At 37.8% G+C, this 15,743-nt stretch overlaps 1 protein-coding gene across 1 annotated transcript in view; it reads left to right on the top strand.

Moving 5' to 3' along the window:
• The window catches only part of LOC126248370 (zinc finger C4H2 domain-containing protein), a 138,912-nt gene that overhangs the window by 81,947 nt on the left and 41,222 nt on the right, over positions 1 to 15,743 (top strand). The window contains exon 4 of the mRNA XM_049949299.1: positions 2,146 to 2,346. Within this exon, the coding sequence (XP_049805256.1) occupies positions 2,146 to 2,346 (201 nt within the window). The remainder of the gene's footprint in view (positions 1 to 2,145; positions 2,347 to 15,743) is intronic.

Here is a 15,743-nt window from a genome sequence, read left to right as displayed (position 1 = left end):
CTGCTTTCGAAGCTGCAGCAGTGTTTAATGATGGAAATGTGGCAAGACTTCACATCCTCAGCAAGTTGGCCTTTACACCCGGAGTCTTCACTGAGCAGATACTGCAGATCATCGATAAGCGAAGAATCGCGAAGGCGGAGACTTCAGTCCACAACATACAAAAAATTGCTGGGCAAAGGAGCAGAGAAGCTAAAAGAGCTGTAGAGGATGATGAGGAAGAAATGGAATATGGTTATGGGCAGTTTTAGCTAAGGTGATTAGTGTGTGTGTGTTTTTTTTTTTTTTTACAAACTTTAAAATGATTTTTCTGCAACTTAAGGTTTTCTGCTTTCAGGAACACACAAATCTGAAACTACTGGAAGGATTGCAATGAAATTTGGCACAACTATTCTTTTACTTTGAAGCAATATTTAAGTGGAACAAAATTTTAATCGAGATATTATACTCAGTTTTGTGGTTGATAATATATTGAAAAGTTTGCTTGTAAAAAATCTTCGAATCCAAAATATCATAGAAAATAATAGCATTAATAGTAATAGTTACTGCACTTAATTGTACACCTATTAGTGTAGATAACTTTACCATTTAAAAAAATTGCCAAATTGGCCTCGAAATTATGAAAAAGTATACCTTAAAATAATAATGCAATAAAAAATTCAAAATTATCTCACTGCGTTAGATTGTTATTAAAAATTCTGATTTTTTTTTTAAACCATATTAGATCTCTATACATAAGTGTGCAAAATTTCAATGAGATTGAACAACAAATGGCAAAAATATTGATTTACAAAAATATCAGTGCAAGACTGCCACCATCTCCCCTTAAGGGACCTTACAAATTGATTTCTCTGCCCCAGTGTCGTAGAAGTGCGTATCTTGCACTGCTTTTAACTTTTGACACACTTCCTAGCCTCTCAGTCACAGTCCTCCACCGTTGAGGAAAAGATGAGGGAACAAAGAAAATGTAGTGTATATTAATAGTGCCCCACAATTTTATAATAAAATTTAGAGCTGGGTATAGTGCCAGTTCTTCCATGTTTGGGTGTTGTTGCATTTCCATATATTGGTCAATTTTATGAAGTTTTTATGGCCAGTAATGTCACCTGGGAAAATAATTTCTTGTGTAAGAAGGTGACTGAGATTTCTTCCTGACGTTTTTCAAATGTGCACAGATCCTTAATAAGAGCCCTGAGTGTCTTCCAGTAGGGATGCTAATTCAAAATGATTGAAGAACTATTCAAAACGATTAAAGAACTTCAGTATTGGCCCCAATAGTGGTATTAGTTGGCTCTGTTTGTATGAATGACAATTATTACCGAGAAATTGGAAACTGTGTAAAGGCTGCTACTCTAGCACATGGTAAGGCCTCTCCTGTGGCTCAGGTACCACTAACTTTGTTGCATAATTAATGAGTGCATGGTAGATACAGATCAGTAGCAACTGAGGCTACGTTGTGATACATTTATGTTCTGTACAATGGAAGAACTTCTGAAATAAGTTAAGACTACTTTCAAGACACATGAGGTTGGACAAAACCTCAAATGCGTGTGAAGGAAATTATGGTGTAGGAATTTGGTTTATTCCGTAAGCGTATAATAATGGTGATTCACAGGAAGATAAATCTTTTAGACTAGAAGTCACTACATTCCTTAAAGTAGTGAAGAATCTAAGCAGGTGTAAAGCATTAGAACTTTGTTTCAATTTCAGTATAATTTGGGCTTTTTGTCAGTTTAGTTTTTCCCTCATGATATGACAAGCATACAAAATACCATATGCCCAGTTGTTACATATTTTGCGTATCACCAAATGAATATTGTGGAATTTTGATTAAAGTAGCCGAACCGGGCAAGGACCACAGGCTGGCTGCTAACGAGTTGCAAGGGAATTTCACTAGATCATATAAAAAGCTGTGATACCAAATGTGTTGTTTGTGATTGAACTCTAGCTGAGCACAGCAGTTTCTTGTAACCTAAGAGTGATTGTCATACTACATCAAAATTAGTGCTTCTGGAAGTATGTTTTTGTTAACCTACAGATTATTTTATGTAATGTGTAAAAAATTGGTCATTGTTCTGGTGAATATTGTGCTAGTTTAAAGATATTGCATGAATTCTCTCTGACACTCATTTTGTGCTTACATTACAGTTATTTTGAGAAACATTTCAAAACTGACTGGCGACCAGAAATGAGGGAAGAGCCTACTTTGTCCGGTTTAGCACTGGCTCACCAGAGTGCTGCTTCTGCTTTTCTTGCACCATCACAGCCACCTATGCAGCTGGTACAGAGTAGTAATAAACCAGAGCAACGCCCCATGCCACCTGCTCCAGGTCCAGCACCAACTTTTAGGTAAATTCATTTGGCTGTTTGCTCCATTTTTTTATGCTAAAGTTTCTGTAAAAAAATTGAAAATGTGTGTTTATTTATTGCATATGTAATGATTAGTGTTTAAGTTATGATGAAATTATTTGTAAACTTCTAAGGGAGTGTGTTGTTATGCTGAGAAATTTGTGGCCACAACCTACCTATTGTGCCCTAAATGTTCCATCCATATAGTTATGTTAACAGTATGTATTCCCTAGTCACTTGTACCATGCACTATGCTTTGTTCTTGGTCCGGCATCACCCGGTTATTTCAAGGTGTCCCCCCCACCACACACACACACACACACACACACACACACACACACACACAGTAATGCTGTCAGTTAAACAGCGTTTGCTTGCTAGAGAAAGGTATGTTAGATTAATCATTGTTGCAAGTGTTTCCTCCAAAGTACTTGTCAAATTAGGGAAGAAAATTCAGTGCAGAATGTGCCACTTGCATAACAGTGCGGGAACATAAAAATTCTTTTGCATACATTTACGTCAAAAATGTTATAAGCAGGATGAGCCATATTTTTTTGTGTAAATGTTTTTCATTGACTTGATAATAAATGTACCTGATGTTAATGTATCACTTGTTGGGTAGTAAGTATGGTACACAACTAATTGGTTACAGAACCGCATAGCTGAAGAAACCTAGTTAACTCACTTCTTCTCACCCTCTAATTAAATTAGATATTTACATTTTTAATGTTGATAATCATCTAAAACATACCCATAAAAAATAATTTTGGTTGGACTGTATGAGAGGCAGTTGTCATTCTCATGATATGCTCAGTTAGCCATAGAATGACAGCTCCATTAAGTCCATACAAAAAGCTTTGTACTGAAAACAGATCATAGACAGTAGTATATACCAGACTCTTAAAATGTACACAAAAATTCTTGTGTCAGCATTAATGGGATAGTGTAATTTCTGTAGCACGTACATACTGATGTCTGCCAAGTACATCAGTGTTCAATATGGAAATATTGTATATTGCAAATTAGAGGATTAGCTAGAGGATCATGTTTCAACTTAATGTCGTTGTGATAGGCAGCCTTCTGCAGTTGCGATGTTTAGTGAAGTATGTATGATCAGAAATCATTTAAAGTGCTTTGTGAACACTCTTGTGGGTCCAGCACTAAAAGCCCTGTTATTAGGTCATAAAGCATACAGTTTCTTATCTTGGTGATTCACACACATTTTGGTTTCCTCAGTTAACAAATTGAGAAATATTAGTGTTTTTATATCTCCAAAAAGAGAAAAATGTAATTTGAGTGAGGAAATCTAAGGACATAACAATGCTACAAAGCTTGTATTGCAGTTATAAGAAGCATTCTTCTAAATTTTGCAATGTATCCTCTTTTGAACATTTCTCCAAAGTCAATATGTTGCACTCAAGACTTAGCATATGTTGCACTCAAGACTTAGCTGCATTTCCAAATTTCTATAGGGAAGTGGCCATTCTGGATAATTAAATGTTTTAATACTCATCTTGCACAGTCACATTAAAAGAGAACCTCATCACAAGTCGGTACTTTTTAGTTGTCTACAGCACTGTTGGCACTAGTAATTTTATTTTGCTTATCCATATAAGATTTTGTATTTTTAAACTTCCTTTGCAGCTTTAACCACTTTACAATAACATAAAGTTTCCAGAATTTTATATTGACACCAACCACATGGGAATAATATTTTGGTTTATCACTAAAATTTACTGGATGTAGTACTTGTACTACTTAATTTTTTTTGTGTGAACACACATTAGTAAACGACCACTTACCTGTTTTGTGATAATTCCTCATTCCAAACCTCAGTATAGGCACTTTTTAAAATTGTGCGTTTGCAACAGAACCTACGACAGTAGGACAAGCTGGTGTCTTAGGGTTTCAGTGTTGGTATTAGTGGACAACTATTCAGTTAAATAGTTCTTTGGTGCTGTTACAGTGACCTACAAGCAAATTGTTGCAGATGACAGTAGGCGTGCCTAATTCGACAGCATGCATAAATAAATGGAATTTATCAGACAGTAAGAAAAATGTAAGATATCCGAACATCTTCAGTTGGTCCTCGGAAACCTTCCATCACCATTCTCTCTGTCCTGATCAGGGTTTAGGAGTAACTTCCCTTTTCAATCTACCATGTGCTCGACATCTTTCTGTATATAATAATGTTCTCTGATGTTGCAAGTGCATTAAGTTTCGTAAATTAAATTCCAGAAATGGGTAAGTAGGTAATCCTTTTGTTTGATATGCTGTTAAGTTTAATTCCTGTATTTCATAGTAATAAGTTTGCAGACAATGTTTCATTACTGTTTCTATTTAGGTTACATGTACTTTCTTAAAATAGCTGTTCAGTTTCTGAGTGTTACAGTGTTAAGCATGTAGTATTAGCTCAGCATCTTCATGTGCATCACTGGTAGAGTCGTGACGCTGTTGGCAATTGGGCAGTTAACAGCAAATATATTATCCAGTAGCAATAAATTGTGGATATTGCTGGTTCAGATGAAGAGTCAGCTCTGTACATAATCCCTGTTTTGGACACCCAGCAGAGGAAATATTACTTAAATTTAAAATGGAAATTGTCGTGTTCATTATGCCCTGTTCTCTCTCTCTCTCTCTCTCTCTCTCTCTCTCTCTCTCTCAACAAATGAACTGAATATTGAATATACATATTTGAGGATACTAACAAAGTTTACAAAACCTAGAAACCGAAAAGAAGGTGCTGTTCTTAACTTCAAAATTGTTTGTAGATAAAGTTTCTTAATAAGGATGCAATTCATTTCCCCTTATGACGTAAAACTTGCTTTATGATGACTAGAGAAAATACACATTTTCAGAATTTTGCAGGGTAATGTGACACCTAATATGTCAAGTTTGCTCCATGGTGTAATATCAACATGTTCCATGTAAAAAACTAAAAAGCAATGTGTTCCCCATGCTTCCACCTTACATGTAATTATGCACATTATCTTCCCAAGATGGGTTTCACCACAGTATGTGCAATACTAGTAACCAAAAACTTGTTCCATTTTTGCTACTTGTATGCAGAAAATAAAGCTATTTCGAAGTCAGTTTGATAAAAAAGTTCACCTGGATAACATTTGCTATGAAATAGCATGTATTAGGTGAGTCAGAGTTTTTGCATTTTGAGGCAGAATTTGCAACTATATTCACATTATCATAAAATGCAAATTTTCAGGTCCCTACTCATGGAATATCTTGCATGAGGTGTTGTCATATCGCTAATTGTAACTATACCAAAATTTTCGAAGGTCTTAGAAACCTATTCTCTCTTATTCGTCTACTATAGGCAGTTCTGAATAGACAGACATAAATACCTCTTATATTACCTTCAGTTCCTTAAATTCTCTGTAAAACCTGTTCATGAATTATTGAAGTAACTGGTAAATTTTTTACCACCAAACAGGCATTGTGTGGCAGTCACGTGGCTTGTAAGAGGCATGATTGCTGGAAAGTTATGCTATAATAACTAAGTACTTTATGTGAAAATAATGGTCAGCGCATGACTGTTGCCTTCTCCTTGGAGGGAATTCCTCAAGAGGCCTGGACAAAGTGTATTCGAAGGCAGGCAGGCAGCTAAGAATTTGGACTGTGAAAATATGCTTGGATGTACCTTTGGTATAACCCCTTTTTATTGAATCTCTGGGCACCAAAATATTTTTTCTTAAATAGGAGTTTAGCTCTAGTGTGTTACCAAGATCCCTCCACAAATGGGTAGAATGTCCCTCATAAATGGGAGGCATTCTAGCCAGTATTCTTCTCACCCCTCCTAAAGTGGTGCTCCCTCTACCACTACCACTCCACTCCCAACGACTTGCCACAATGCTACAAGGATGGCAGACTAAGGTGCAAGACCTACCCAATCCACACACCCAGCACCTCGTACTCCAGTCCAGTCACAGGCTTATCCTACCCCATCAGAGGCTGGGCCTCTTGTGAAAGCAGCCATGTCATATCCCATTTCTGCTCCAAACACTGCACAGTCTTTAATGTTGGTATGACTACCAAACAGCTGTCCACCTGGATGAATGGCCTCACGAAATTATTGTAAAGAACAAAGTTGACCACATGGTGGAACAACATGCAGCCAAGCATGACATGTGCAATTTCAATGGCTGCTTCACAATCCACGTCTTTTGGATACTTCTCTCCACCACCAGCTTCTCTGACCTATGCAGATGGGAATTACCCTTACAACACATCCTTCTCTCCCATAATCATCCTGGCCTTAATCTCAGGTAACCCACTGACCCCGCATCCTCCACCCAACAGTTTCCCCCTTCGTCCATCATAATCAACTGCTCTCAATTCACATTTCCATGTCACCTTCAGCACGTTGCTGCTTCCCACAGGCCACTAGGATTGTGCCAGCTCATATATCTGAGAAACTGTTTATATTCAAAAGTTGTTTAATTCAGCTAATGGTATACCAGGGTGGCGACTCTTCTGGAAAATCTGAAATTTGTAGGAAATTAAAATTTACCTGAAAAAATCAGGGAAATCTTGGGGGATTTCAGGAATTTCATAAAATCTTGGGAAATTGTTTTTAACCTAGCATTGAAATGGAATTTTATTGAGTTTTATAAATAACAGATTTTAAAATATTTAATATCTCAAAGTGCATTCATCACATGGATATTATTTTATATAAATTATCAGTGTTTAAAAGTGCAATTAAACTACTGCCTGTGGCTGGTATATAGCTCAGCTGAGAGGAAAGAAGAGTCATTATTATGGTATGTTGCCCCCCACCTCCCCCACCATTAACTTATCGGGAACACTATCTTCCTCCTCACATTTGAAATTCTGAGTGTTGTCCTCTTTCTTGAAACAAATCAGTGGTTTAGAAACATAGTTTGGCTTTCCTGCCAGCATAACGTACTGACAACTTCTTCTTCAGCAACGGAAACTAATCCACAGTCAGCAGGGTTCAACATAGTCAGTTGTCACATTCCAGGCAGCAAAAACATGGACATACCTTGTAAATTATTTGTTCTCATTACTTCCTTCTGAGGAATCAAATTGATCACTACAACAAAACCATTCTCTCTTCAGTTTTCCCAGGGTGAATTATTTAAAAAGTCAGGAAGTTGCGGGTAGCTTACACTTCAGCAGCAAATTATTTATTTATTTATTTATTTTTATTATTATTATTTTTTCCCCCTTGTGACATTTTCATTTTCCCTTGAATAGAATAGGACTATACCATACCATAATAATGACTCTTCTTTCCTCTCAGCTGAGCTATATACCAGCCACAGGCAGTAGTTTAATTGCACTTTTAAACACTTTACATTAAACCATTGGAACTTACAAAAGCAGATAACTTCTTCTAAAAACTATCAGATCAAGTGTTTTTTGTTTGTGCAAATTGCTGGACAGATAGAAAGCTGGTATGTCATGTTTATTGTTGTATTAGTGATTGATTTGGACTTCGTAGCTGCAGTTTCTGGTAGAGGAGTATCCATAACTATGTTTTGCTATTGTAGAGGAAAGAAGTTTGGTGGCTTGAGAAGTTAGGGACAGTCTGGAATTCCTGAGCATAATGTAGTCTAATAAATTCCTATTTTTCACAGTGTCTGGTACTCGTATGCCTGGCACAAGCTGCCTGTTTCGACCCTAAATATATTAATCTTCTCACTATGACTATTGATGGTGCTTGGGTATATTCCTGTGTATTTTCAATGCTTCACAAAATAACTGTTTGGATTCATACTACTCATTAATTGATTTCTAGCAAGAGGCATTCCTGAAATGTGTGTATCAACAATGAATAAAAGGTGGTTTACAGATCAGAAAGAAGTGGGTGGAGCTTAGTGACCTTTTCCCGCTTGAGGCTTCGTGTGGGGACAGATAAAACAAATAAAACTAGCCTATCTCGTGCCTAGCAACTGAAGTGGCTTTTTGAATAACACTCCTATTTGCCTGGGAGAAGATAGTGTAACATGGCCAGTTTGTTGTCAGTCCCAATGACACACTCTCAAAGCAGGTTGCAGTTGCTCATTGAGGTCATCAGACCTTATGACAAGAAATGAAGTGATGTAGTAACCAGTTGCCTTGCCCTTTCGAGAACCCAATATATTTTATTAATAATTGTGATACCTTTGCTGATCTAAAATTTCATATTTTCTAAAGATGAAACTCATTAATTCAGTAACACACACATCCCTTAAAGTGGGACCCAACCAAGCTCATGTCACAACACATTATCAGTCCAGTCTGTCAACTAAACCACCGAGATAGCAAGAGATTATATTGCTTATACAACCATTCAGATATTCCTTGGCATTGTCCTATTATTAGCAGCTCATCAGAAGGTAAAGTACCTTTTCAGATCTGTAATCCTAGAAATTGAACATTTTTTTGTATATTTAGTCGGTATGTTCTTTGTACTGATTGTCAAATTGATTATAGTGTTTTTGTCCCGCAATTATTAAGATTGTCTCTTTTTGTGACAAATACTGTTCAGCTAATCTATAATTTGCTCATGCCTAAAATGATGGACAGCTTACATTTAGCTCTTGCCATTTCTTGTACCATCTCTTCCAGTTTGGAGGTATAAGCCACAAATAAATGTAAACACATTGCTTGGGTTTCCAGAGCAGAGTCAGTTTTTACCAGGAGGAAAATCTACTAATTGGGCAAGGAAAAGGGAAGTTTCCATGTCGAGGGACCAGTGTGTTAGGGAATCTCTTACCTCTAGGTAAAAATACAACATTGGAACGAGGAGTGAGGCAGACATCTTAAATTGATATGATAGCTCACACTCATAGTGACACTGATTTATAGGAAACCATCATATATACTTCCTCATTGTCAGTAGTATCCAGTGTAGCACTAAATAATTGCAAAATTTTCCTGGTAGCTTGAGTTAAGATAGGGTTTGGTCATGATAGTACAAAACTTCACATAGAAGGCAGTTTGTGTTGCAATAATTAACTTTTCATACATTTTAAGGTTTTCATCATCGTCCCTGACTTTCTCTATTTTTCTGACCATCTTTCTCAAAGATACTGTCTAAATATTAAAGCAGAAAGATGATCTGAAGCTGTCAAATGGAGTCAAGGGAAAAAATGCCTCTTATTAATAAACTGTCACACTTTGAAGGTTCTGTTGTGAATTGTGTAAGTGCTCAGACTACAAATTGAAAGGTGTGGGGTTAAATCCTTGGCTGAATCAGTTATTTTATTACTTTCGGTTCTAAATTTTACTCCCCAGATGGAAACATCAAAATTTTTTTTAAAAAATTGATCTTTCAAAAACTGCTAATTTTCTAGCACACATTTTCCAAAGAGTTTTGTATATAAAACATATTTGTATGAGGAAGTATAAGCCATGCTATTTGGTCTTAAGTGTACAAAATTGCAGTGCCACACCTCTTTGAACAGCATTCTCCTATCCTATGTCACTGTATTTCGCTTTGTGGAATTCAAACGTGTATATTTTTGCCAGGGATTGTCAAAGGACTATTGATATTGATACTTCTCTGCTGCTATCGACGTGCTGCTTTTTTTTCTCTCTCTCTCTCTCTCTCTCTCTCTCTCTCTCTCTCTCTCTCTCTCTGCTTTGAAAGTCTTGCAGTGTGATTTTATGAATTTCTAATCAATTTTCACGTGGCTGCATTGTTTCGTGCTTGTTTGTGGCCTATTATCTCACACGATGCCTAGGAATCGTTGCTTCAACCATTAACGAAGTTACCAGGCAACAGATACACCTCAAGCAGAAGACTGAAACCTCTGTGCAGGTAAATGAACCACTACTGAGTGCTTCAAGAAGGAAACTTGTTTTTGCACTAATCAACTTGGAGACAGTGGATGTGAGGGTTTGTGCAATATTATTGTTGACATTAATTTACTGTCACAGTTAATATTGGACAATGTTATGTGCACGCATTGCTTGTTGTGCAGTGTGTTTCTGTGGTGGAAGATGACAGTACCAGGAAAGGCCTTGCTACAAACTTATCAGGACTCTGCAGCAAATACAACCTTGGTGCATCTTGCACAACATCTACAATCATAAACAAAGGATATGATATGATATGATGTGAATGTGAGGGTTCCATATGGCATGTGCTGTATTAGTTTGGGACAGAAGGCAGCAAGAACATTTTGTGCTGTGACAAAACTTTCATCTCCTCCAGCAAAATTAGAGATACACTATGTGATCAAAAGTATCCAGACACCCCCAGAAACATATATTTTTCATATTAGGTGCATTTTACTGCCACCTACTGCCAGGTACTCCATATCAGCGACCTCAGTAGTTGTTAGACACCGTGAGAGAACAGAATGGGGCACTCCGCAGAACTCGCGGACCTCGAACGTGGTCAGGGGATTGGGTGTCATTTGTCATATGTCTGTATGCGAGATTTCCACACTTCTAAACATTCCTAGGCCCACTGTTTCTGAAGTGATAGTGAAACGGAAATGTGAAGGGACACATACAGTAAAAAGTGTACAGGCCGATCTCCTCTGTTGACTGACAGAGACCGCCAGCAGTTGAAGATAGTCATAAAGTGTAATAGGCAGACATCTATCCAGACCATCACACAGGAATTCCAAACTGCGTCAAGATCCACTGCAAGTATTATGACATTTAGGCGGGAGGTGAGAAAACTTTGATTTCATGGCAGAGCGGTTGCTCATAAGCCACACATTACTCATGTAAATGCTAAATGACGCCTCGCTTGGTGTAATGAGCATAAACATTGGACAATTGAACAGTGGAAAAACGTTGTGTGGAGTGACAAATCACGGTACACAATGTGGCAATCCAATGGCAGGGTGTGGGTATGGCGAATGCCCTATGAACGTCATCTGCCAGCGTGTGTAGAGCCAACAGTAAAATTCCGAGGTGGTGTTATGGTGTGATCATGTTTCACGTGGCATTATCACAGCACAGGCCGATATTGATGTTTTAAGCATTTTCTTGTTTCCCACTGTTGAAGAGCAATTCGTGAATGGCGATTGCATCTTTCAACACAATGGAGCACCTGTTCATAATTCACGGCCTGTGGTGGAGTGGTTACATGACAGTAACATCCCTGTAATGGACTGGCCTGCACAGAGACCTGAATCCTATAGAACACCTTTGAGATGCCAGGCCTCACCAACCGACATCGATACCTCTCCTCAGCGCAGCAGTGTGTGAAGAACGGTCTGCCATTCCCCAAGAAACCTTCCAGCACCTGATAGAACATATGCCTGCGAGAGTGGAAGTTGTCATCAAGGCTAAGGGTGGGCCAACACCATATTGAATTCCAGCTTTACTGATGGAGGGAGCCACGAACTCGTAAGTCTATTTCAGCCAAGTGTCTGGATACTTTTTATGGCTTACTGCTTAGTGGGGTAAAAAAAGTTACAGAATCATCAATGAAAAGTGCTGCTGAGGAATCCGTTGCTGAAAATAATGTTGACAGGGACATAATGAGCACTTTTTGATGGTATCTTGTAAAAAGAAAGAGCACAGTTCATTGAACGGAGTTGTTAAGCAACATTTGTCTACATTCCTAAGTCTTGAATGTAATGTGAACTATATAGGCTGAAGTGGAGGTATGGAAGTGCAGGGAGTTGTCAGCTTGTTTACCAGATCAGTTGCTCCCACAACCTGCGATACGTGAAGTATTTTGACAGTGGTAGCTGTAAAGCTTTCCTTCATGTTCAAAAATGTGCTCCATGTGGAACTGGCGCTATTTTGCAGAAGTTAGTGTGTGGGGCATGTACATAGAAGACTTGGCATTATAGTTAAAAAGCTAAGGCAAGATTTGTTGGGATAAAAATTATTTGATGGAAAGGGAATAAAAGGGAGAGGGCAGCTGACTGATGCAGAACTGCAGACACATTATGACTTGGCAGTAAGAAGGAATACAAGAGACTTGAAAAACACAAAGCAAGAAGTTTGGGCCTTATACTTCCACAAAATATCCAGAGGCAACAACCCTATCTACAACTAGTAACCAAAGAGAAGTGAATCATGGTGTGGTTACCAAAGGTCAATTTCTGGTGGTGAAGATCATCACAGGAATTTTCTACCAATTGCTGTAATGGAATCCATCAAACCTATATTCAGAGACCTTCCAAATGAAAACTTATTGAAGAAATGTCTTCTTGACAGTATCCAAAACCCAAATGAGTGTTTTAACCAATGTGTATGGGAAAGATTGTCAAAAACCACTTCTGTGTGAAGAAATACATTTGCTGTTGGTGTTTATGATGCAGTTTCACATTTTAATGATGGTGTGCAAAGCAGGAAATATTTTAGAGAAAACAGGAACTAAGCCCATAGTGGACTGTATGAAAGCATTTTATATGATAGACAGAGCATGTAGTGACATCAGATAAATAATTTTTGGAGGTGACAGAATCAAGAAGAGTGCATAATAGAAATGTGAAAAAGAAGTAAACTGATATAGAAAGTGAAAAAGAACATACTTATGGTGCTGTACAGTTCTAAAAGAATGCCAAATAGAAACAAGCAATAATGGGCATTTTCTGCAGAACACAAATTTGTGTATGTAGGTACATATAACACCCAAAGTAAAAGTGCTATTACTTTGAACCTTTGGTATGATTAGAAAACACCATCTCCTTAATGGAAAATTGTAGAATTTCTCAAATCTGTTAAAAATTTGATAGGAATTGAAAAAATCAACTACAAATTTTGAGTTTTTCCTAAACATGAAGCTTAAAATGTAAGTGCTAATTCATTTTTCCGCCAGTTAAATAAATTCTAGGCATTCAAACAGCTGCAAGTATGCTTTGTATGCTATGCAAAAATCTTCAAAGAATATATCTTCCTTATGAGGAAAAATGTCCCTACATAAACAGGTGCATCCAATAGTTAGTGAAAAAAAATAGATATTTACATGCATAAAAAATTTCTGTTGGGTTTTTTAACTTTCACTAAGAGTGTGAAACCTGAATCTTTCCTGCTCATGCTGAAAAAATTTTATTAATTTATTTGGGAAAGTACTGGCAGAGGAAATTAAGTGATCTGTGGTGCCTCTCCTGCTCCCAATTGGACAGTTTGACATCCTACCCCACATAACTGGACAATCCCGTGTAGTTCTTCTGATTAGGTTATGTGCGGGAAGAAGATTAGGCACAGGACCACCTCTAATAGGACCTGATCTGGTAAAATACTGTTGTTAAAACTAAAATTATGGTTGATGACCTCTTCAAGATTTGCAAAAATGTATGTAAGTAGCACAAAAAGCAGCTCTGTGGGATATACACTGCTGAAAAAAAAAAAAATTGAACATCCTCAAGCAAGTCTTGTGACAGGGAGTTCATCTTTCTAGGAGTGTATGATCACAAATTCGTGTCAGATGAAACACAGCTCATAATAAAGGGTGTCCAAATGATCATAGGAATATACAGTGTATTTTCCTGTGGCAGCACTGGAAAGATCATAGAAGTGCAGAATGGCAGCCTGTTAAAGATTGTCCCATACACCTCGGGCTGTGTGTTGCAGTTAGACAATGGTTCTTGTAGGCTCTGGAGATTGAGTAAGTTCCCATTTCATGATGTCCCATGCATATTCAGTTGGTGACAGATCTGGTGATAGATCTGGTGGTTGTGCTGGCCAGGCCAGTTGTTTTATGTCATGAAGACCATGTCACATTTTAGCAGCCCCGTGTGGATGTGCATTGTCCTGCTGAAAAAGCACGCACTCTTCCTGTTGAAGAAATAGGAAGTAGCAGAGGGATAACAGCATGTGCGATATAGTAGGCACTGGTTATTTCACCGTGCAGAAACATCAAATGTGGCTGTGAGTTGTAAGTCGTCTCTCTCTCTCTCTCTCTCTCTCTCTCTCTCTCTCTCTCTCTCAAACCTGGAGGACGGGACCTGTGTCTCATGGGTGAATGCATTCCAGAATGATGAGCCCACTGCCTGCATTACAGTCACAAAATGTGGTGAGTTGACCAATTTTTCTTTTTGAGTGTTGGACATTTTCTTTATTTGCTTTGTCAGGGTAAGTGTTAGTGTGTTTGGGGCAGTAAGATTTTATATATATATATATATATATATATATATATATATATATATATATATATATATATATATATTGCCATTTACTTGCTTTTGTATTTGGGTTGAGTATGATGTTTTATTTATCTCCTCCTATTATGTCATCGCATAAAACGTAAGATGAGATACTGAACTGTAGGAAGTCAGTTCCTTTTTTTAGTAAAATGTTTTGTTTCTGTGGGATTTTATAGGTTGAAATAGGACTAACTGGGAACGAAAGCAACACAGTGGCAGAGTCAGGGACACAAGGTGTGTAGGAACAAGAAGTGGTACTGATTTTATTGGAAAAGGTAGCACAATTGACAGCAGACATTACGCAGTTGAGAAGTGAATTAACATCTAGGAGTGATCAGGGAAACTGCATCTGATCATTCGTTATTGCCTATGGTGCCACGGCAGGAGATTTATCCAGCTACAGTGAGTTTGATTATTCTGTTTTCTGGTAAGGCATCTGAGGATGTGTGTTCATTTGTGGAGGTCGCGGAAACTTCAGCTATGATAAATGGTTGGTCTGATGAACAGTTGTTACATGTAGCCAAAATTAGATTAACAGGTGAAGAGAAGACATATGTAAGGTGTTCTCAGGCCTTAAGGAAGGCAGGACAGTTTAAGCAGTTGAAGGAGGAGCTTTTACAGAGGTACAAGAAACAGAATAGCACTTGGTACTTTAGGGAGAGGTTGAGTACACTGACAAAGATATATATATATTGCCATTTACTTGCTTTTGTATTTGGGTTGAGTATGATGTTTTATTTATCTCCTCCTATTATGTCATCGCATAAAACGTAAGATGAGATACTGAACTGTAGGAAGTCAGTTCCTTTTTTTAGTAAAATGTTTTGTTTCTGTGGGATTTTATAGGTTGAAATAGGACTAACTGGGAACGAAAGCAACACAGTGGCAGAGTCAGGGACACAAGGTGTGTAGGAACAAGAAGTGGTACTGATTTTATTGGAAAAGGTAGCACAATTGACAGCAGACATTACGCAGTTGAGAAGTGAATTAACATCTAGGAGTGATCAGGGAAACTGCATCTGATCATTCGTTATTGCCTATGGTGCCACGGCAGGAGATTTATCCAGCTACAGTGAGTTTGATTATTCTGTTTTCTGGTAAGGCATCTGAGGATGTGTGTTCATTTGTGGAGGTCGCGGAAACTTCAGCTATGATAAATGGTTGGTCTGATGAACAGTTGTTACATGTAGCCAAAATTAGATTAACAGGTGAAGAGAAGACATATGTAAGGTGTTCTCAGGCCTTAAGGAAGGCAGGACAGTTTAAGCAGTTGAAGGAGGAGCTTTTACAGAGGTACAAGAAACAGAATAG

The sequence above is a fragment of the Schistocerca nitens genome, chromosome 3, assembly GCF_023898315.1.
Source record: "Schistocerca nitens isolate TAMUIC-IGC-003100 chromosome 3, iqSchNite1.1, whole genome shotgun sequence".
In the NCBI taxonomy this organism is placed as follows: Eukaryota; Metazoa; Arthropoda; class Insecta; order Orthoptera; family Acrididae; genus Schistocerca; species Schistocerca nitens.
The sequence above is the reverse complement of the archived record's forward strand: the minus strand, read 5'-3'. Positions and strand labels throughout refer to the sequence as shown.